This window comes from Megascapheus bottae, chromosome X, assembly GCF_031878675.1.
Source record: "Megascapheus bottae isolate mThoBot1 chromosome X, mThoBot2.hap1, whole genome shotgun sequence".
Taxonomy (NCBI): Eukaryota; Metazoa; Chordata; class Mammalia; order Rodentia; family Geomyidae; genus Megascapheus; species Megascapheus bottae.
In genome coordinates this window covers 79,860,825-79,884,621 of record NC_143547.1, presented here as the reverse complement: position 1 = coordinate 79,884,621, position 23,797 = coordinate 79,860,825, and the positions used below count along the sequence as shown (strand labels likewise).

Below are 23,797 nucleotides of genomic sequence, written 5' to 3'. Positions count from 1 at the left end.
AGTAAGCCAGACTCAAAGGAACATAGACTCAATGGTTTCCCTCATTTGTCATAATCAGTAGAAACCTTGGGCTCTCCTAGCAGAGATTTGCAATAGAGCAAAACTTAGATACATAAAGCCATATAGTAAGATGATAAATGAAAGGACCTCTAGGATATAGAAACAAAAGCCATATAACGAGTGATTGTTGTTCTGAATGTACTATGTTATCTCTCATCTCTTTTGCTGTCCCTTGGTTATCTCATATTATTACAGTATTTTACCTTGTTATCTGATATATTGTATATATGCATATTTGGTTTTTGGTTATTTGAAATAGGCTAGGGAAGGGGGGAAAACAAGATGAGGGTTGGGGGTGGGGGAAGGGAAAAGGGGACCAAGACATGAGAAAGGGTATCAATGTATGTGAAATAATGCACCTTCTATCTGGGGAATATAATGTAACCTTCTATTAATTACAATAAAAATATATGAAAAAAAGAACAACAAAAAAACTGGAAGTGGTGTGGTGGCTCAAGTGGCAGAGCGCTAGCCTTGAAAAAGCCCAAGGACAGTGCTCGGGCCCTGAATTCAAGCCCTAGGACTGGCAAAAAAAGTAAACTTTGTTTTGTGTTACTTAGACAATTATTTATCTACTAATATGTTCCTGTATAAAGGATATTGGTTGGAAATTATTGTCTTTCCCCATGTTCCCTTCTTTGTTTTTTTTTTTTCTTGAGGAAAAAAAATATCAGAGTAAGCTGGGCATGGTGGCTCACTCCTATAATCCTAGCTACTCAGGAGGCTGAGATCTGAGGATCAAGGTTCAAAGCCAGTCCGGGCACAAAAGGAACTGAGACTCTTATCTCCAATTAACCTCTAGAAAATGAGAAGTGAGACTTGGCTCAAGGGTAGGGTTTTAGCCTTGAGCTGAAATCCTCAGGGATAACACCCAGGCCCAGGAGTAGGACGGTAGTCTTGAGCTGAAGAGCTCTGGGACAGTGCTCAGGCCGAGTTCAAGCCCCACAACCCACACACAAAAAATCACAGTAATTTGTTTAATGATAAAGTATTTTAAATGATGCTCCTTTTCCACAGAATGACTATCATGATTCCATATGAAAGTTCCAGGAAGTTTACAGCAGAGCAGACTGACCCTAAAAGAAGCCCTATTTTTGCCTTTTGACCTTCTCTCTTCATCTCCCTACTCCTAAATAGTTTCTACAATCCATAAAAATGTGAAGTTTTAGTATAAAATTCTGAGTAATCAAAATTTTAGTTTGGTGCTAGAAGATGTTTAACCATTGAGCCTATGTTCCTTTGAGTCTGGCTTACTCAGCCTCCTGAGTAGCTAGAATTGCAGGCGTGAGCCACCGCGCTGAGCTTTCCATACGCCCCTTCTTCTTCTCCATAACCCTCTTTCTGACTTTCACTTCTTAAATCTCAGGAAAGAAAAAATCCAAATTTCGTGTCTTCAAACATTTTTTTGGCAAGAAGAAAAAAAGAAGTTCTGATGACTTCCAAGGAGAGAAATCTCTAACGCCAAGCTTATCCAGTAGCAACATTAACATCACTTCACTGAAACCAATTCAGGAAGGTCAACAAATTGAACTTAGGTAAGCTCAGATGGAGTACAGAGGGTGGACCCAGGGCGAGGACACCTAACTAGATCTAGGTTCACCCTTGGAAACCAAATGACCAATGAGGCTTTGGTGCCAGGAACTTGCATCCTTTCTACCTCAATGTGTGGGATTCAAAGCCAGTACCAAACTGTCATGTCCCAGGATGTTCTTCATGTGTAGACATGTGTTTATTGTCTTGGCTGTGTGGCTCAGTGGAATGGAGCACAGGAAATACACACTCTGCTTCCCAATAGCACTGGGGGAAAGAGTGCAGATGGTTCAAGGAAGCCATCCTGTCACAGAATAACTGGAGACATGGCATCTACTGCTAAAGAAAAGCTAGCATCCTGTTTCAAGCAATAGGGATGGCTTATAGTATTTTGAAGGTTGGGCGTGGTTTGCCAACCAGGCCCTAGATTACCGATCTGCCAGATCTCATAATGAGTGAATAAAGTCTCAGACATTAAAGCCACCTAGTTGGGTTTGGGAATAGGTGGGCGTATAAAGCATGCCATGTGGTTAGGAGAAATTTAATCACAAATTGATGATGTACATATTCCCTGATCATTACAACTGAGTTTGGAGAAGCCTTTTGTTGTTCAAAGGTGTTTTTATTTTTGATATAACCATATACTCTGTCCTATGGAAAGTAGGCGATTATAGTTCATAAATAAATGTTTTTAACATAAAAATACAATCATTATATTGCTGTAAAAGTACACAGAGAAGAAAGTCAGTCTAATCCCTCTCCTTTCATGCCACATTGGGACAAATGTTAGAAGTGGTCATAGACAGTATGTTTTGCAGCCATCACTGCCACCTTTACTCATATATTTGTGATGCCTCAATTTCAATGTCCCATTGTCTTCTTTCACCTAGACCCATGGTATCCTCAACTTTCCCTTGTTGAACTGGATTTTTCTGTCTCTGTCTCTCATTCTACTTAGCCAGTTCTGCTGACCTTAAATTCCAGCTTTCTCTGGACTCTCCACAATGCTCACTAGAGCTGCTACCCAACCTATCAAGATTTTTGTTAGTAAGGGGTCCACTTGTTACCATATTATGGTCCCCTTCAATACCTGTCTTCAACACTTCCTGTGACATAATAGCTTGACCACACACACGACCCTTTAAGAAGAACTTTAATGAGTGCACCCAGTATGATGATTTTCAGACAGCCTCACTGGTGGGGGAGATGGCTTTTGGCAGAGAGGCTTATGTTGTACTTTAAAAATAATGCCATTTTTGTTGGGCTTCAGTGGCTCATGCTTATAGTCCTAGCTACGCAGGAGACTGAGATCTGAGGATCACGGTTCAAAGCTAGCCTTGGCAGGAAAAGTCCACGAGGTTCTTATTCTCATTTAACTACCAAAAAAACAGAAGTGGACCTATAGCTCAAAGTGGTAGTGTTAGCCTTGAGCAAAAATTGCTCCCGGATAGATCTCAGGTCCTGAGTTCAATCCCCAGGACAGACACAAAAAAAATAATGCTAGCCAGGCACAGTGGCTAATGCCTGTAATCCTAACTACTCAGGAGGCTGAGATCTGAGGATCACAGTTCAAAGCCAGCCTGGGCACTAAAGTTGGTGAGACTCTTATCTCCAATTAACCACTAGAAACAGGAAGTGGTGCTGTGGGTCAAGGGGTAGGGTGGTAGCCTTGAGCTGAAGAGCTCAGGGACAGCACCCAGGCCCAGAGTTCAAGCCTCATGACTGATGATAATAATAATAATAAATAGTCATTAGAAACCACTGCCTTATAGATCAAAGTATGACTAAGATTAGTCCTACTAAACATCAGAGGGTAGAGAAGGAGGTACATCTGGTTTGGTCGGCATTATCTCTGCAGTTTAGTAAGGACTATCTCTAGTAAGATTTTATTTTCCCCTTCTTAAATGTGCATTCTACTCCAAAACGGTCCATTTACTCTGCTATATTCTCATGCATTCATGAGAAAGACAGACATAAGAGACAGAAAGACAGAGGGAGATTTACCAGATTAAGAAGTGTTGGATATTTATGAGGGACAGAGAGAGAGAAAAAAAAAGACAGAGAGAGATTTTAATCATAGGGAGAATAATTACCTAAAAATACAACTTAGGGCTTTGAAAAAGATCTCCCTCAACCTCAGTTTCTTAATATGCTAGAGCAGAAACTCTGGAGGGGGTTGCTAAGGAGTTAGGAAGGGAGATGAACATTTCACCTAGTCTGTATAATAGAATGAGTATTTCCCAGACTATTATGGTGCATCTGATGGAACAAATGCTATTCCTTCATTTTGATTTCTTAATGCATGCTTTATAATGTTCTGGTTTGCCTGAGATTTTTTTTGCCAGTTCTGGGCTTGAGCTCAGGGCCTGAGCACTATCCTTGGGTTTTCTCAAGGCTAGAGCTCTCCACTTGAGCCTCAGCACCATTTCTGGCTTTTTTCTACGTATGTGGTACCAAGGAATCGAATCTGGGTCTTTGTGAATGCTAGGCAAGCACTCTACCACTAGGCCAAACTCCTGGCCCCTGAGCTTTTTTAAAATTGTATTTTATTGTTGGGATAATGTATAGAAGGGCACATTACTTCTTGAAACTTGGTACTCTTCATGTTTTTGTCCTCCTTTTCCTCTCCCCACTCCTTCCCAATCATTTTGTTTTTCTCCTTCCCTTCCCTATTTCAAATAAACTAATAAATGGATATACGATATACCAGATAACAAACTCAGATGCAGTAACCAAACGAGATTAACCATAAGTGGAAAAATAGAGAACAGAAATAACTTCACATACTACATTAGGACCAAGAGTCACAAAGATAAAGCTCTTGTTTCTGTATCCTAGAGATCATTTCATTTAGTGTTATGCTATATGACCTTATGTACATAGCTTTTGAGCTACTGTGATCCTCTGCTAGGAGAGTCCTAGATGTGCACTAATTATTAGAAATGAGGGAAGCCATGGAGCCTATGCTCCTTTGGGTCTGACTTACTTCACTTAATATGATTTTGACCCAGCAATCTCACTCCTTGGCATTTACCCAAATGTCCAGAAATAAGGCCATACTAAAGCTACTAGCATAACGATGTTCACTGCAGCACTATTTACTATAGCTTAGATATGGAACCAACTCAGGTGCCTTCAGTAGATGAATGGACCAAGAAGATGTGGTACTTATACACAATGGAATTCTATGCTGCCCTCAGACAGAATGATATTGCCCCATTCGTAAGGAAATGAAAAGTCTTGGAAAAACTATATTGAGATTTTTTTGAAGGTTGTTGGGTTTGAACTCATGGCCTGGGCACTGTTCTTGAGTTCGTTTGTTTTTGCACAAGGCAAGTGCTCTACTACTTTGAGTTATAGCTCCACTTCTGTGTTTTAGGTGGTTAATTGGAGATAAGTCTCACAGGCCAGAAGCACGGCCAAATGGTAGAGTGCTTGTCCAACATGCACAAAGCCCTGGGTTCAATTGCTCAGTACCACATACACAGAAAGAAGCCAAAAGCAGTATTTTGGCTCAAATGGTAGAGCATTTGCCTTAAGAAAGTTCAAGGACAGCACCCAGACCCCGAGTTCTAGCTGGCAGAAAAAAAAAGAAAAACAAAAAAACAGAAACACAAAAGAAAATTATATGTAAAAAATGTTCAATAAGCCCTGTCCTGCAGAATGCCAGTATTACATTACATACTTTAAATAGGCGAATTGAATGGTAAATAAACCATGTCTTATACAAAGAACATGATTAGCATTTAAAAAGAAGTATAGAAGAGTGTATAAGGCATACAATTAAAATACCCTTCCTGTCTATGGTGTCATTTCTCCGATGAAACCACCACTAACCAGTTTGTGGATATCCTTCTAGATTTCTCTGTTTGACCATAAGCTGTATCTGCATGTACTATATGTATAGATGGTGAACGGGCCCATCTTTTATTTTTTTCACTTCCCATTTCATAGACAGCTTTCTGTGTCATCACATTCTGTACTCCCTCTGAATTACCTATGCTGAGCAAGATTTGTCTTCAGTTTCTATAGCCACTGGCATGATTTTTATACTCCCTTTCTTATTTGTCTGCATCTAGGAGCAACCTGGGAAACAAAGCCCTATCCCACGACAGCATCTTCATGTTAGATCCTGGATCGGAAAGATCAACCAAACAGTGCTCCTCCATGGAAGTCCAGAGAGGCAGATCTCTGCAGGTAAAGTGACCTGAGCATTAGTACTTACTTGAACGACTACTCTTCTTCCATTTCCTAATCCTATCCTTCTGCCCCTTACCACCAAAAAGTAGTAGGGCAAACATTTACACTGTCAGTTGGTTCCACCCACAGGGCTGTCATGCTCATTAAACAACAAAAATGTGCTTACGCAGTTGTCAGATGGAGTTTTGGCTGGTATTACCTTGTTGACATCTCCTAACACACCACAAGGATGCTTTTCACTATTTTAGTAGTGACATCCCACTATTGTCCTAGCATATCAACCCCAAGTGTTTCTTTCTCTTCCACAGAAATCTCTTGTTTCCAGAACTCTGCCTAGAGATAGGATGGTTAAAATGCCTGAAATGGTGTCTGACACTGTCTATTTACCCAGAGATGGAATCTGGGTTGGAGACTCCAAGATTACTGAGGTAATACAGCGTAATTATTCAGAGCATGGGCAGCTAAGTTAGCCAGATAGAACTATGCTTGAAGTTTTGCTCTGCTTTAACTGCATGACCCGAGGCTAGTGGCTTAATCTCTCTGAGCCTTCATTTCCTCATCTACACTAGGCATATCATTAATATCTACCCCCAATGGAGTTGGTGTGTGAGAAGTGAAGATTTGGAAAGGTTAAAGAAATTGCTCAAGCTCAAGCTGTAGACTTAGAAATCTGACTCAACTATCCCACTATCACAGTTTCTAAGAGGTTTAGTTCATTTATATCTACCTAGACAAGGGACAACTGTCTTTCCAGTAAAATGTAGCATGTCTATAGGATAGTGCCTTACCTCCACTGAATCCTATACTTACAGTAAGCATGCAAGATGCATTTGTCAGTCTATTCTGGAATGCAGATTCAGATATTGCCAGCATTCTTCCATTTCCTGCTATGAATTCTGAGTGAGAATCTGCCCCAAAACGATTACAGAACTAAGAAGGCCACATAGGAGGAGATCCTTCTCTACTGGAGAGCTAATTATTTTGCACTTGACAAAAAGTGACACTTTTTTTCTGACATATCTGTTTAAGATTCATATATGACATGCTCTGGTTTCAGCATAGTGGGATAGAAGTTGTGTTCAGTCCATTAGCCACAAAGGATAGACAAGGAAACATTGAACTAGTCCCCAAATGTGCTGACCCTTGGCTGTAGAGCACAATCTACAGTCAACAGATTGGTGCCTTCTTGTGCACTTCTGGGCAGTTTTCAGTCTTCAGGTATGAATATTAACACTAGCTCTCACCTGCCTGCATAGCTAGGGCCTCATGGCTAAAACCAAGAGCCACAAGGTAATTTCTCACATTTGGAGAGAAGGAATCTGTCTCCTGGAAACACAAGAAGAGTCCTCTCCATCTGAATTCCATTCTACTACTAGAAGAATTAAAGCCAGTTTCATCATACCTCAAACCTAGTTGTTTTTTTTTTTAACAAACCTCAAAATAATGTGAGGCTTAAATGAGATATTAATGGAGTGTTTTATTTTTCTACCTGCTATATTGTATGCTCTAATTTAAATTGACTTCTCATTGTTTGCTGTTATTATTGGAGATGGATTTGGGTATACTTGACTAGGGCTAGAGTTGGGAATGGTTGATCTGGTCTCTTCTCTAGTCCCTAATGGAGCCTGGCAGTAATCCTACAGTTATACCTCAGGAGTAGAACCCTGTCATCCTAGCCTCCATTTTCAGCTCTTTTTCTTTGGCTACAGTGTGTGAAGGCTATGTGTCTTGAGCTAAGCAGAGCCTATAACACAATCATATCAGTTCCATAAAAGCAAAGTTCTTGTTTTGTTCATGGTAGGCTTCATTCCTGGAAACAGGTATAACACATTGTAGATGCTTATGAAGTATACATTCAAGATGAGGAATTCTGATCCATGTTACGAGGAACTTGGCAGAGATCAATGCCTATTCCTTCCCTCCCTCCTACATTCCCTCTTTTCCCTCGCTCTTTCCCTCTCTTCCTCCCTCCGTTTCTTCCTTCCTTCAGCTTTTCTTGGTGCTGAGGATGGAACCCAAGACCCTGCACATACTAGGTAAGCAAGCCTTCTACCACTGACCTATACACCCAGTTTTCAATCTGTATGGTTTTTTTTTTTGCCAGTCCTGGGCTTGAGCTCAGGGCCTGAGCACTGTCCTTGGACTTTCTCAAGGCTAGAGCTCTACCACATGAGCCTCAGCACCACTTCCAGCTTTTTCTATGTATGTGGTACAGAGGAATTGAACCCAGGTCTTCGTGCATGCTAGGCAAGTACTCTACCACTAGGCGAAACTCCCAGCCCCAATCTGTATGTTTTCTAAATAAATAAACCTTGATAGGATTAAGATGAGCAAAATGAGCGAGCAAGGGTGGTAATTTAGATGCTAATTCCAGAATATAACTCAAAGAATCCTCTGTAAGAACCAATCAAGCCTCCAAAAAACATGGCCCAAAGTAAAACAAAAGCTGGGACCAAGCAATTACTTGTAGTTAGCATCAGTAGGGAGTTAATAATGAGAATTCTGGTTTGATCAGACAAGTAAATTGTTTAGAGATTGGAAAATGTGTACAGCAATGCAGAAGGTAAAGCAATTTGGTTTAAGTAAATACTAGAGGTAAATGCAAGGTGATAGGAGATGCTTTCCTGGAGATATATAGATAGATAAATAGATAGATAGCTAGCTAGCTAGCTAGCTAGATAGCTAGATAGATAGATATAGATATAGATATATGTATACACACATTCTTTTCAGGTTTTTTTCCTTTAGGTTCAACAATTAAGGAATAAGTGCACAACAGTTACTTGGTAAAAAAACACAGTTTTAGTAGTCTTTCTATTCTCCCTTTTGACAGATCTCACCACGGCGCCCACGCAAACCCAGTTTCAGCCCACCTCGTATACATTCTGGCACAATTTCTAGGAAATATGAAGAAATCCTGATTGATAATGACCTACCTAGGAACCTACAAAAGAAGCAGTTCCCAAACAAGATTTCACTAAAGAAGGTATCAACCCTTTCCTAAAGCTAAGGTTGGGGGATAGTTGCCTGTCGGCCATAATTTCTCTTCATGCTCTTGATTTAGTTTTTTGTATGTTCTTTTCCAGAAAAGGTCCTACTGTGTAGCTTAGGCTGTTTTAAAACCAAAGATCAGAGCTAGGAATTTAGCTTAGTGGTAGAGTGCTTGCCTAGCATGCATGAAGACCCAGGATCGATTCCTCGGTACCACATACATAGAAAAAGCCAGAAGTGGTGCTGTGGCTCAAGTGGTAGAGAGCTAGCTTTCAGAAAGTCCAAGGCTGGGCTCTGAATTCAAACCTCAGGAGACTGGGGAAAAAAAAACCCCAAAACAAACAACAACAAAAAAAACCAACAACAACTAAGATCTTCCTATCTCAGCTTCTTCAGTGCTAGAGATTACAGACATGCACTGCTATACCAGGCTTATGTTCCTTTTCTCTTGCTACAGCTCAACAGTCGGGGAAAGTTAAAGTACTATTTATTTGTGAAAAAGTACAGCCGTTCTTGACTTTTTTTTTGCCAGTCCTGGGCCTTGAACTCATGGCTTGAGCATTGTCCTTGGGCTTTCCTCAAGGTTAGTGCTCTAGCACTTGAGCCACAGCACCAGTTCTGGCTTTTCTATGTATTTGGTACCAAAGAACTGAACCCGGTCTTCGTGCATGCTAGGCAAGCACTCTACCACTAGGCCAAACTCCCGGCCCCCTTTCTTGACTTTTTTAATTTACATGATGATTTATATTTTTCACCCTTTCTACAAACCATTATCATTTTAACTTACAAATAATACAGGAAATAAATATTATTTTAATTTTATTATTATATTCAATATAATTTGCTAATATTGTTCACATCATTTATTGTGTTACTAATATTCTATTATTAATATACATATTTATAAATACAAATATAAATATACATTCCCTATAAATAAATGGTAGTGTGTAGATGTGTTCAGGTATTTTGTGAAAACAAAAATAAGGGAAGCAGGGGCCGGGAGTTTGGCCTAGTGGTTGAAGTGCTTGCCTAGCATGCATGAAGACCCGGGTTCAATTCCTCGGTACCACATACATAGAAAAAAGCTGGAAGTGGTTCTGAGGCTCAAGTGGTAGAGCTCTAGCCTTGAGAAAGTCCAAGGACAGGGTTCATACCCTGAGCTCAAGCCCAGGACTGGCAAAAAAATATAACGGAAGCAAATCTTCAATACTTTCAAACCCAAAAATTTGCAAAATCAAGGCATTAGTATTGTTCAATAGCCACATATGAGAGGGCACATGTATGTCTTTTTGGTTTAGGTGTGTCAACCAAAATAATACCCATGGACAATCAGAAAATTAATACATTGTGCCTACATCATCATTTCCATTCATAAATTAGTGTGTGTTTAGTGTTCATTGAGCTTCATAGGGTTTGTAGAGTTACATAAAGTTTTGCATCATTTCCCAAAGGAACTAAGAAGGGAAAAAGAAATAATTTACAATGAAAACAACTGGGTAATCTGAACAAAACTATGATTTTATGAAGAGCAGCAGCCTTCAATGTCAAAATGTTTTCTAGGGCCAGGAGTTTGGCCTAGTGGTAGAATGCTTGCCTAGCAAGCATGAAGACCCAGGTTCGATTCCTCGGTATCATATACATAGAAAAGGCTGGCAATGGTGCTGTGGCTCAAGTGGTAGAGCTCTAGCCTTGAGAAAGCCCAACGACAGCGTTCAGGCCCTGAGTTTAAGGCCCAGGCAGAAAAAATATTTTCTAGCTATGGTTTAATTTTGATTTCTTCTTTAAGCATTAGTTTCTTAAGCACATATTGTTCATTTGTACCTGTTTGTTACTTTTCCAGTTTTCCTCATGCTATTGTTTTTAGTCTCATTCTAGTTCTGTCAGAGAAGATACTTGACATGATTTCAATTTTTTTAACTTATTATAACTTATTAACTGGCACCAGTGGCTCACACCTGTAATCTTAGCTTGTCTGGATGCTGAGACCTGAGGATCTCCATTCAAAGGTGGAAGGGCAGAAAAGCACAAAAGACTTATCTTCAATTAACCACCAAAGTGCCAGAAGTGGAACTGTGGCTCAAGTGGTAGAGTACTAGCCCTGACCAATTGAAACTCATGGACAGTGCTCAGGCCCTGAGTTTGAACCCTCAGACAGACACAACAAAGAAATTCCATGGCCCATAATCCAGAGGAGACTTTTTTAAAGTTCCTACTAAGCAATCCAACTTGGTATACCAAACAGTTTGGAACAACAGAGGCTAGCCATAATGAGGACAAGGAAGTAGGAACTCTACCCCATTGGATGTAGAAACTGTCAGTTCTTCAAGGACCTCCCATCATCCTTGCCCCATAAGTGGTAATTCTGAATATAGTATGCTCCTTATGGAAACCTAACTTGCCATTTTCCAACCTGATTTGTTTTTCCCTCCACCCCACCCAACCGTCTGGTGTAGAAATCTAGAAACCTACTGGGTTTCATTGACACAGATTACGTCTCTTACTCCAATCAATTGCCCCCCCCCAGCATTAAGATGGGACAAGAAAATATGTAAACTCTTTGACCTTGAATAACCTGAATTTGAATTTCTCCCTGTTTAATTTCATCCACAAGAGGAGCTGTCAATGTATGGTTTGCCCCTAAATGAGTCCACAGAGCAGTAGAGGGAAAGGATGTAGTAGTTCGTTAAGGATTTCTTCCTTAGGAGTGTGTGTGTGTGTGTGTGTGTGTGTGTGTGTGTGCGTGTGTGTGTGTGTGTGTGTGTGTGTGTGTGTGTGTTATGGGGCTTAAATTCAGGGCGTGGATGCTGTGTGTGTGTGTTCAAGGCTAGTACTATACTACTTGAGCCACAGCTCTACTTCTGATTTCTTGTTGGTTAATTAGACATAAAACTTCTACAGACTTTCTTGCCTGGGCTTGGCTTCAAACCACAATCTTCAGATCTCAGCTTCTGAATAACTAGGATTGCATAAGGATTCTTCAGGCAGAAATATTTCCAATTTGAGGATCAGTGACGTCATACAGGTCGACTCACTTCTTTTCTCCCACTCTTTCCAGAACCTTGCTGAACCATCACCTGAGTCTGAGCACCCACAGTCTGCCGCTGCCGCCATGTGTTCCTGTCCGAGCATCAACTACCAGCAAGCTGATTTCAGCATCCCAGCCACCAACCAAAGTTGTTTGGATTCGTCTGCTGCCAGACACAAAATGGCCTTAAATCCACGAAAACAAAAGAAGAAGATTGTTTTAGTTGTAAGTTTTTCAAGAAATCAAGGGAGGGGCCGGGTGTTTGGCCTAGTGGTTAAAGTGCTTGCCTAGCATGCATGAAGACCCGGGTTCAATTCCTCGGTACCACATATATAGAAAAAAAAGCCGGAAGTGGTGCTGAGGCTCAAGTGGTAGAGCTCTAGCCTTGAGAAAGTCCAAGGACAGTGCTCAGGCCCTGAGCTCAAGCCCAGGACTGGCAAAAAAAAAAAGAAATCAAGGGAAAAATTCTCCTATAAGAGAAGAAAAATTTCAACCTTTGTAAAGCTCTCCTTGGGAATGATATGGTTTAGGGAATTTATATGCCAAGCAGGGATGGCAAAATTGCTATGAAACTAGCCTGGTCTTGATACCCTAAGAGGAATGAGAAAGCTTGTATCTACTGGATTTGCATATTGTAATTTGGGAACTGATATAAAAGGACTGAAGAAAGCTGAAACAGCAACATAAACGCCAAGAACCTGCCTATTAGATTAACATCTGGGCATTTATTCAGCCTTCATTGTAGAAGATATTCAAGCCTAGCTCACATTAGCATTTACTTATTAATCATATGACACCCAAGAGACACAAACTATAACTCTGCTCCCCTCATTAGGAGGTCAGGCTTCTAGCACCTCCAAGTACTCTAGTCGGCAAGTAACCTTTCGAAAGACCAATTTCTGCCACATGACTTTCTAGCAAGGACAGCCATAGTTAGGCAAAACCATTATGTATATATAGTATATATTGTATATGTTATATAAATTATATATTTGTATAATGTGCATATATAATTATTTCATATGGAGTATATAATTTACATAATATGTACTATATTATAGAATATAGTATATGCTATATATACTATATATGTAGTATAACATAATATATACTATATAATATATACTTGATATTATATCTATTTATATAATAGATACATATTACACATAATATACTATATAATATAGTATGTTATAAACTGTATTATATATACTGTATATACATATACTATGTACTAGATATATCTATATAATAGATACCATATATTGTACATTATATACTATATAATACAGTATGTTATATAGTATATGTGCATATACTATATTAAGTACATAGTATATACATATATATGTGTGCATATATTATATATTTATATATATTTCACTGCAAGACGACCTGGAAGTGTAGTGACTGCCTAGCATATGCAAGGTCCTGGGCTCCATTCTCAAGTATGACAAATAAAAAAGGGAAAAATACATGGCCACAGATCAGACAGAGAGATCCGACAGTAAAGAGAAGTGACAGGGGCTAGAGAGCTAGGACAAAAACAAGCTGGAGGTTTTTAGTGTAGAAGGTCAGAACATTGCTCAGCTCGGCAAGTTCCTCAGGACCACACTGCATTGTGGTCTAGTGGAAGAGATCATGGTCATCGTTTAATTCATGGAGAAATAATAAATTATGTTTCTTTTTTTTGTGGGTCATGGGGCCTGAACTCTGAACCTGGGTGTTGTCCTTAAGCTCTTCAGCCCAAGACTACCACCCTACCCCTTGAGCCACAGCACCATTTCCCATTTTCTAGTGATGAATTGGAGATATGAGTCTCACATTCTTTAGTGCCCAGGCTGGCTTTGAACCGTGATCCTCAGATCTCAGCCTCCTGAGTAGTTAGGATTACAGGTGTGAGCCACTGCATCTGGCTGATTCTTGCTTTTATAAAAGATTTGTCACTAAGAGTTCCAAAGGTTCTAGTGTTCCAAAGGATATGTCAGTGACTTTGAAATTCTACTTTGATCAGCTCCTCAATTCTTCAGTGACTCTGAGCTAAAAATAAAAGGCTTTGCATCAGCTGGAAAAGATGCAACGATTGTGTAGCACACACATTTTCCATGGAAGAATATTAAAGCCCAAATAGTTCAGGTACCTATCCAAAGTCAAGCACTCATGTAGGAGCAGAGCTAGAACTGCAATCCATTCTTTGACTTTCAGATAATTCCTGTTTCCACACTCCCACCATTGCCTGTTCCTTAGATATGTCTTCTTTTTTTTTTAATTTATTTTTTCCAGTCCTGGGGCTTGAACTCATTGCCTGTGCACTGTCCTTGGACACTTTGTTTTCCTTTTGCCAGTCCTGGGCTTGAGCTCAGGGCCTGAGCACTGTCCTTGGACTTTCTCAAGGCTAGAGCTCTACCACTTGAGTCTCAGCACCATTTCCAGCTTTTTTCTATGTATGTGGTACCGAGGAATCGAACCCGGGTCTTCATGCATGCTAGGCAAGCACTTTAACCACTAGGCCAAACTCCCTGGCCCTAGATATGTCTTCTTTTAGGAAGTTGTCATAATTCAAATTGGGAAAGTACTTGCGCAAGGACCTATGGGAGGAGTTCTAAGGAGTTCTGAAATCATCCTTGTTTTCCTGTCAAGCAAGGGGTGACAAGTTGCTAAATGCCAAACCTGATACATACATTATCTGCCTCGAACACATCTTCACAAACCTGGAAGACAGTGTATGCTGGTGAAGGGACACTTCATGTGACCCTTCTGACATTCTTGCTTCTGTATAGACAACTGAGGAAAGATGGTAGCAGAATCTTCCAAGACAGCCAGCCCACCTACTTCACCCCTAAAAATGATACTCTTATGAAAAAGTCATTAAGTTGGACCCATAATACTACTGGTAAGGAGGGATGGTCTTTCCAATGGCTTCGTACAGGAGGTCCTAGGGATTCTTGTTGGAAGTGATTTCTCCACATTTGGAGTTGCTAATCTTTGAACAACATGTGGTATTACTAGGAAAAACACCTCTCCTTGCCACATAGATGAATAGAAGATCTAGTAATGCTTATAAACCCAGGGTCTTCTCCTACTTCTCCCTGGTCTGGAATTTCTTAGATCTGCAAGGCCCAGTAGGACTCCCAATTTTCAAAGTCAGAAAATAACTTGCCCAAGGTTACAGAGCAAGTAAATGAGGAAGAGACTTGCACCCACATCTCCCTGACCTCATTTAACTGAAATGATTTCGATCTAAGTTTATTTGCACAGCCATTTTGAATGGAGACATAGAATTGTACACTTGCCTTTTGATACTTCTCATAAGGACTTCCACTACGCAAACTGGAGATGATTATTTCTCTGACATTCTCAGCATTAACTGTAATGATCTGAAAATGCTGTTTACATCAAACCAATTTCAACACATTCCGCATAAGGGTTTCACTGCTCATTGTTTTTTCTTGTCTTTCTTCCTGAGAAAGCTCCAACCCTCTTTTGTTCTTTTGGACAGAAAAGGCTAAATTCATGCTTTCCCCTCATTGTCCAAGGAAAAGCCAAACAGGATTTCTTTGACTTTGCCTCCTATAAGATCCAGTGCAGCAAATCTTAGAATTTCAACATTGCCTGGAACATTTCTTGTTGTCAGGCTCAAAGGACTCATTTTACAGATATATTGCTTTCCAGTGTGATTCAGTAGTACCTGAGGGGTTTTCAGAGCAGTCCTACAGCATGCAGCTTGAAGATTAGCAACTCCAGATATGGATAAGTCACTTCTAGCAGTGGTCCCTAAGGACCACTTCTAGGATGTCATTGGAAAGGCCATCCTTCCTTACCAGTAATATGGATCCAACTCAATGACTTAAAAAAAATAATTATTTTTAGATAGTTTCACAAAGGAGTTGTCACCCAACAAAGCAATTTTCAATCATCAATGAGACCTCTTAGACCACTTCACCTCTCCCTCCCAACCCCCACCTTCCAATCACTTTTCGTCATTTTGTAGGATGTGCATTGAATTAGTGACTGCATTTCCTCCCTTTCTTCCCTTTCTATCTGCCTCCCCTTGACCTCTTTGCATCCCTTTCAAGGACAAGCTTCCTGGTGTTTATTTTGTTGAACTTTGATGTTGCTATTCCCAGGAATTACACTATCTTCTCCCCTGAATCTTTTATTCGCTTAATGCATTTGTGTACACTTATATGCATCCAAAGTACTTATATATTGATGAACTAATTTTAGTTTCCACATAAGAGAAAACATATCATCTTTGTCTTTCTGGGCCTAACTTACTTCAGAGCATAATTTTTTTCCAGGTTCCTCCATTTCTTTGCAAATGATGCATTATAGTTCATTTGAATGACTTTTTTTTTGGCCAAGGGTGAGTGGATCAGATTGCAGCTTCTTCTTTCTCTCTTCTAGCAGAAATCCAGGCAGGAGGAGTCCATCCCTTCACTGATTTCTGAAGAAGAAAAGAGCACAGCCAGAACAAAAGAGGCTATCCAAAGGAAGTCAAAAAAAGGTAATGCAAGTTGGCATATTTCCCCTCTCACACAGAAATGTCTGCTACCGGCTTCAAGGCACAGTGCAATGTGCTCTGGAGCTATGAATAAGAATTGGTCCAGGATGGGCATCAGTGGCTCGTGCCTATAATCCTAGCTACTCAGGAGGGTGAGATCTGAGGATCTCATCAGGTTCACAGCCAGCCTGTGCACCAAAGTCTGTGAGACTTTAACCACCAAAGAACCCCAAGTGGCAGAGCAGGAATCTTGAGCTGAAAAGCTCAGGGACAGTGTTCAGGCCCAGAGGTCAAGCCCCATGACCGATTAAAAAAAAAGACCTGGCCCAGACTGTTGTCCTTGAGAGTCTTTAACTGAAGATGCAGGTAGTCCACACAGTGTTCTCTATATAAACTACCAAATTAACACAGTTAACATTTGTGTAGATAGAGGGTCATATTCTATCTCATCAAAATGGATTTCCAATGAGAGGTGTTTTTCTTTGTAAATATGTTCGGTTTTTTTTGTCAGTTGTGAGATTTGAACTCTGGGCCTGGGCGTCATCTCTGAGCTTTTCAGCTTAAGGCTACCGCCCTACCACACGAGCCATAACACCACTTCCAGTTTTCTGGTGGTCAACTGGAAATAAGAGTCTCATGGACTGGAGCCGGGAGTTTGGCCTAGTACGAAGACCGGGGTTTGATTCCTCAGTACCACATTCATAGAAAAAAGCCAGAAGTGGTGCTGAGGCTCGAGTGGTAGAGTTCTAACCTTGAGAAAAGCCCATGGATAATGCTCAGGCCCTGAGTTCAAGAGCCACAACTAGCAAAAGAGAGAGAGAGAGAGAGAGAGAGAGAGAGAGAGAGAGAGAGAGAGAGAGAGAGAGAGAGAGAGAGAGAGAGAGAGAGAGAGAGTGTCTCATGGGAGTACCCAGGCTAGCTTTGAACTACGATGCTCAGCTCCTCAGTTCTCACCCTCCTGAGTAGCTAGGATTACAGGTGTGAGCCACCGTCCCAGCTATAAATGTGTTTTAATCCTGTCTGGGGTTAACTTGCATGCTGCATTTCTTTACAAGCCAAATACCAGAGTGCTGCTAGTGATTCCTCATCAACATTTTTCCTCAACAATCCTACCAGACAGGAACAACAGTATTGGCTAAACTAAAAAGATTTCCTTTTGGTGGTAGTGTGGTTGAACTCAGAGTTCCATGCTTGCTAGGAAAAACCTACCACTTGAGCCACATCTCTAGCCCTTTTTTCTCTAGTTATTTTTAGGTAGAATATCATTTTCTCTATTAGGCTTGTTTAGACTGCCATATCCTACTGACACTACTGAAGCTGAGATGACAGGCACATGCCACCACACCCAACCTTTTCTGTTTAGATAGGAGTCTTAGGAAGTTTTTACTTTGTTTTGGTCAGGGTTTTCCTTCAACGTTGATCCCCTTGCTATCTGATCTGCTTCCCCAGTAGCTAGAATTACAAGTCTGAGCCAGCAGTGCCTGGCAAAAATACATATATTTTAAAGTTATCTTTTGAAAACTATATGCATATATTAAAGTTGTCTTTCTAATACAGAGAAAAGGTTTTGTGAATGCCACAAGAATAAAAAAATCCCTCCTTGTGTGTTTGTGGGTATATATGTGCATGTATGTATGTATGTATGTATGTATGTATGTATGTATATGTATGCATGTATATGTATACATATATGTAGATATATATGGATTTTTAACAAAAAAGTGTCAAGCAATATTTGATTTTTAAAGCAAAATTCACATTCCACAAATCAAGTTAAACAGTTATTTTAAGTTTTTTTTCACAAAGGATTTCACAAATAGAGTCAAGGACAGCACAGACCTAAGCATATTTTTTCCCATGCAAACAAAACCACAAAATTTTCCTGGAGAGGAAGCTAGTATGGAAGGAAGGAAACAACGAAAGCTAAATGGCTGGCATTTTTCAAAATTCACATTCAATGGTTGTCCCTTTTCTACATGGACAAAAGAGCTGAATCAATATCCATGGGACCTCTGATGTTTCATATGGTGAGCAGGATTTGGGAGCATAATCCTTATTCTCAGTGCTGTAGGTTACACATGACACCACTAGGTGGCACTACACATGCAGTGGCTGCTAATGAAAGAAAGGAACAAGGGGCTCCACATCCTGGGGATCAAACTGAGTTCCTTATAAAGTCCACTACAGAAGAGAGAAGCAATCTGCATAGCCTTGAAGGCTGCAGGCCTAAGAACTTTCAAGTATTGCTTTGCATGTATTAAAATAATTGTTTTTTTATGTATAGTACACAAGATTGTTTTAACACACTAGGTAGAAAACAGAAGAATGGGGGCCATTATCCTACCACCCTGATCACTGCCATTGACACTTTTTTTAAAAAAAATAAAGGAGATAGAGATATGACGTGGAATTTCAATGAGTTCAGGCGAATATTAACTATAAAATAGAAATACTAATCAAAAAGTAAAATTTTCCCTTCCTACTGTCTCAGTAAATTTCCTTAGAGGTAATCATTGTCACAAAATTCGAGTTTTCCTTTTGATCCACCTCATATCTATTTGGGGACCGGGCTATTGATAAAATGCTGATGATCCAATTCTAAAATCAGTTCAGAGAATTGATATTCACCTTGAAGAATTTCCAACCAAGTGCCAGTCACTCATGCCTGTAACCCTAGCTTTTTAGGAAAGCTGAAACTTGTAGGGATATAGTTTAAAGCTAGCTCAGGCTGAGAGGTTCACAAGAGTTCTTCTCCAGTTAACCATCAAAATGATAGGATGGAGGCATGGTTCAAATGGGAGAGTACCAGCTGAATAAGCATGTCAAGTACCCACAAAAAAAACCAATTAAGAGCTGGGTGAGGTGACTCACACCTGTAATCCTACCTGGCTAATCAGGAGGCTGAGATCTAAGGAACACGGTTCAAAACCAGCCCGGGCATTAAAGAAACTCTAATTAACCACTAGAAAATGGGAAGTGGTGCTGTGGCTCAAGAGGTAGGGTGGTAGCCTTGAGCTGAAGAGCTCAGGGACTAGGCCCAGGCCCAGAGTTCAAGCCCCACGACTGACAAAAAAAAGTTCAAAAGGTTTCCTACTGTAAAGGCTGATAGCAACCAAGGTACTCTCTGTCTTCTAAGTAGCTGCTTCTTCGTAGTAAAAATTTAATAGCAAATATCTATCCACTGTAAATCAAAATGTGCAAACCCCTGCCTTTCTCTTTCCTTTATTTCTCTTTGGTTACAGGTCCTTTAAGCAAGGAACAAAATAAAAGTGACACATGTGATCAGAAGATGATGGACCAGGCTGCAAATCTTGCTGTTCCTGGGAACCAAGTCCACCCCATAGTAGGTGGGAAAAGATGCCGAAGAAAACCAACACTGGAATATGGACTCAGACGAGACAGAGTACCCATTGTACTGCATGATGCAAGCAACAGGAGTGAGAACGAATTCCTGTTACGGCACCAGCCATTGGAGAAGCAGAGCCTCGAGCTACGTTCCCATAAAGGGGACATGGCAAAAGGAATTGCTAAAGCAAGTTCTGAAGGCAGAAGAGTATCAGAGCCACAATTTCTATCTGGAGACATGGAGTTCATGAGCAGTGATCTACCACAATACCATCAAGATGAAGCTTCTGGAGGCAAGAAGAAAGAAGTCAACATTCCTGTCTTGTCACTGGCAGAAAGGCTCCCTACAACCCAAGAACAGAACATGTTATTGAGAGCAGCAGACACTAAGCTGCTTAAGAGCACTTCAGATAATGCAGAAGAGAAAGGTGCTTCTGGCCTAAATGCTCAGTACAAAAGGGAGCGGGCCCAGAGTGTCCCAACTAGCTACAAGGAAAAATCTCATGGAAATGTACTCCAGCTCTTCACTGTGGATGTGCCAGGTGTAACGAGCTCTAGCCCAGATGGAGGCATGTCTACTGAGAGGCTGCCTCCTGAAAGCCTTCCTCAATCCTTGGAGGCCACAAGAGTTGGCAAAGACTCAACAAATCAAAAGAGTAATTCAGAGGGGAACAGTTCTGAGGAAAAGCAGATTCCTGGTCAGCATTTACAATCTTTGTGGAAAACGAAAGTCTTCTCCACAGCTGAAAATGCCACTAGAGAATTCAGCAATTTCGAGAAGAAGGCAGCTCTGGGCTATTCTTCCAAGTTCATGAGAAAGCCAAAAGATGACATGGTCTCCCAGTTAGATACTATCTCTGAAGTGGACAGCAGTTATGAGCAAGGGGTTTCCAGTCTATCCTACCAGTCCGTGGGGAAACCTGGACAAGGCATCTCACAATCCAAAGACTTTCATGTGACTCACATCTTGAAGGATCACCTCATTCCCAGACCTGCTTTCGAGATCTTACAAGACAAAGATATCATGATGGAATCGAGTTATGTGGAAAAGTATAACAGTGCTGAAGATATGAGTACCTCTGAGGAAGACCTAGCTGTCAACCCGGTGGATAAGACCTTGAAGAAGTCCCCAGAACAAGCAGTCACATCCACATCTTCCAAGAAAATTCCTAAACAAGACTACAACGTGCCAGGCAAGACCATTCCTCCCCAATACCCTTCCCAGCCTGTTAAGAGGAATATTATTCAGCAGAGAAGTCCAGTGAATAAACTTGCTCACAGCCATTCCTTCCACTCAGATCTAGAGAAGGTTGCGGTTGAGTGGAGCCTTATTATGGAGCAGCCAATGGCTCCTAAAGCACCTCCAAAGCGTCCAAGGAAAAGAATGGAGCCCAAAGTTTCAACTCAAGAAATTACAAACGAGAGAGAAGTGTTTCCTAGCTACATCTCACCTCCCATACCTCAGGCCAAATCCATCACCAAGCAAGGAGGGTCTGCTAGTGTGAAGAGCACTCCCGTAGAGGGGAGTGTTTTGATGAAGTGTTCCAAATGGCCTCCCCAACCCACAGCCAAACCACTGGTCAAGAAGGAATTGTTCTTGGGGGCAGAAAGCACTGTGATGGAGAGGAGAGTTTCTATGGAGTCACTGCTTCCTAAATGTTCCTCCGTGCGACCCTTCACCCAGCAAAAAATGTCTGTAGCTTCTAGAAGCGCATCTGTGGAAGGCTGCATTACGGCGGATCTGAGACCTCCTGGACACACTTTCCAATCATGGCTGACCCGGCCGGTGGAGCGACAAGTCTCCATGTTTCCAGAAAACAAGGCTGTTGAAAAGGGCATGTCTATGGAGTCACTGCCTGCCAAAATTCCTCCCAAACCTCCCAAAAAGCCTAAAATTCATACCACTAAGATGATGAGTTTAGAGGGCGCTGCTGCTGAGGACATCGTCTCAGTGGACTATCCCAAGTCCTCTTCTCAGATCTTGCCAAGTCCTGCAGCCCAGAAAATCTCTCCACGCAGCAGCGTGGCAGAAGAGCCCATTTTCATGAAGCCACTATCTGCCAGGTACCCTCCTGAGTCTTCTGGGAGGCCTAACTTGCGATCAGAGATGATCAGAGACACAGGAAGTACTTCCACCCCGTGGACCTGTCACATGGAGCCAAAGCCTGCCAATCATACTCTCAAAGCCAGGATGAACCGGAGATTTAAGCAACAAATCTCTCTGTGCCCAGAGAATGATGAAGTGAAGGGAAACACTGCTATGGAGACCAGGGCTTCTAGACGCCATTCCCGACCATGGTTGATTTCTCCATTTCAGCCAGTGTCTGAAAGTCTAGAGAATATCATTGTTGAGTTGGACAATTCTATGGGCTCCCCATCACCTAGAACACCTTCTCAGTCTGGGATGCGATCCGCCAACAAGCCACCGGTCTCCTCAGGGACACTGAGCCCTTCTGCCCAATGGAGCAGTGGTGTGGAATCAAAGCCACTGAAAGACCCTTTACAGGCTGGGATGGATACTTCATTCAAACAACTTTCTGCCTGTCTAGAGACCTCGGCAACCCAGACAAGCACTTTTATGGAGGTGAGGCCTCGCCGGCATCATTCTCAGCCCCCAATGAGACCCAAGATTAAAGCAGACATGTCCTCAGCTTGGATGGCCACTTCTGCAGAATGGAGCGGTCCTGTGAAACCCGTATCTCCCAGAGTTCTTCACCAGCCACGGATGAGCCAGAAATCTGAGCCTCAAGTCTCCCAGGATGCGGAGACTCTTGACAGGATGTGTAGGTTTACAAAAGAGCTGGGGTTTCCCAGAGAGTATTCTCCATCTGTGGGTAAACATTATGGTCCAAAAGTGATGTCCTCTTTGGAGAGTCTCGAGGAATTCATTCATGGCAATTTAGCACCTCTCAAACATCCCTCTCCTTTCTCTCGGAGATCTAAAGTGAAGGAAATATCCTCCCGTCTGCAGCATAGTATGGTGGAAGACAACTTTGTTAGGAAGACACAGGTTCACCGGGATCCTTCACAGTCATTTGTGAAGTTTATGGCACAGCAGATCTTTTCTGAGATCCCCTCTGTGGAGGAGAAGATGGGCCTGGATCCTGTGGCTTCAAAGCATCATTCCAAGTCTTTATTGAAGCAACAAGTCTTCTCAGATTGGGGAAATGCTGCCCCTGAGAGAAGCAATTCTTTGAAGAAGCCACGTATGAAGAATCAGCTACAGTCCTTGGCAAGGCGTGAAGACCCACAAGAAGTTTACTCAGGTCCAACAAGTGTTCTTGTGAAGAGGAGCATGTCTAAAAGGTACCTTCCTGCCCGAAAGATTTCTAAGGCCACGGGGAAACTGGACTACAAGCCAGATAAGTCCGTTTCCATCAACTTTCCTGAAGAATGGAGGAGTCCTGATGAGCAGCTGTTGTCTCCTTACTCTTTCCAAGCCTGGAAAGTATCTGAAATGTGGCCACCAACGGCAGCAAGCAGTTCTGAGAGTGGTTCTGGAGAGCAGAGCAAGAAGGAGGACATCTTGCCTCCCAGGAATGTTTTCAAGCCCTCTGGAAACACGGAAAGTTGGCAACAGGTTTCCACAAGTTTCAGGAGTGCTACTTTTGAGAAGTCAGGCAACTGGTTCCTGCAAAAAACCCAGCCAAAGAAAGTGAAGAGACGCAGCCAAAGCCCCGAAGACCTCCTGAAGAACATCATGATTCCTTCTGACAAACCTGGGAAGTTCATTGTTGTTCCTAGCCAGACAATGCACATTCATTCGAATGAAGACAGTCTTCCCTGTGACAATGACAACCACTCCTACTTCCCTACCAATGAAATGGATGATGTGGAGAGCATCTTTGGAGTTCGACTGAGAAAAACCCATGCTTCGGGGAAATGTCAGAGTGAAAAACAAGATCCTATCAACCAGCTTCCTTTACAGCCCTTGGGCCCGACTTTATTCTCTCCAGACAAAGAACCAAAAACAAGAAGGAATGCCTCTCCAAAGCGTCTTGACACCTTAGATAACTTCGAACCACGACCTAACTCTGCAGAGAAGGAACAGAGCAAGCCAAAGTCTGAAAGCCTGGTGAAGAAGCAACCGGTGTGTAAGACCCCAGGTGAGAGTTTCCTCTCTCCACATGCCAAGTGGA

The 23,797-nt window shown here is 41.6% G+C and overlaps 1 protein-coding gene across 1 annotated transcript in view; it reads left to right on the top strand.

Annotated features, from left to right (window-relative positions):
* The window catches only part of Kiaa1210 (KIAA1210 ortholog), a 31,721-nt gene that overhangs the window by 725 nt on the left and 7,199 nt on the right, over positions 1-23,797 (top strand). Inside the window, exons 2-7 of the mRNA XM_090327156.1 lie at positions 1,427-1,595; positions 5,670-5,787; positions 8,624-8,776; positions 11,840-12,034; positions 16,217-16,316; positions 19,556-23,764. Of these exons, the coding sequence (XP_090183282.1) occupies positions 1,427-1,595; positions 5,670-5,787; positions 8,624-8,776; positions 11,840-12,034; positions 16,217-16,316; positions 19,556-23,764 (4,944 nt within the window). The remainder of the gene's footprint in view (positions 1-1,426; positions 1,596-5,669; positions 5,788-8,623; positions 8,777-11,839; positions 12,035-16,216; positions 16,317-19,555; positions 23,765-23,797) is intronic.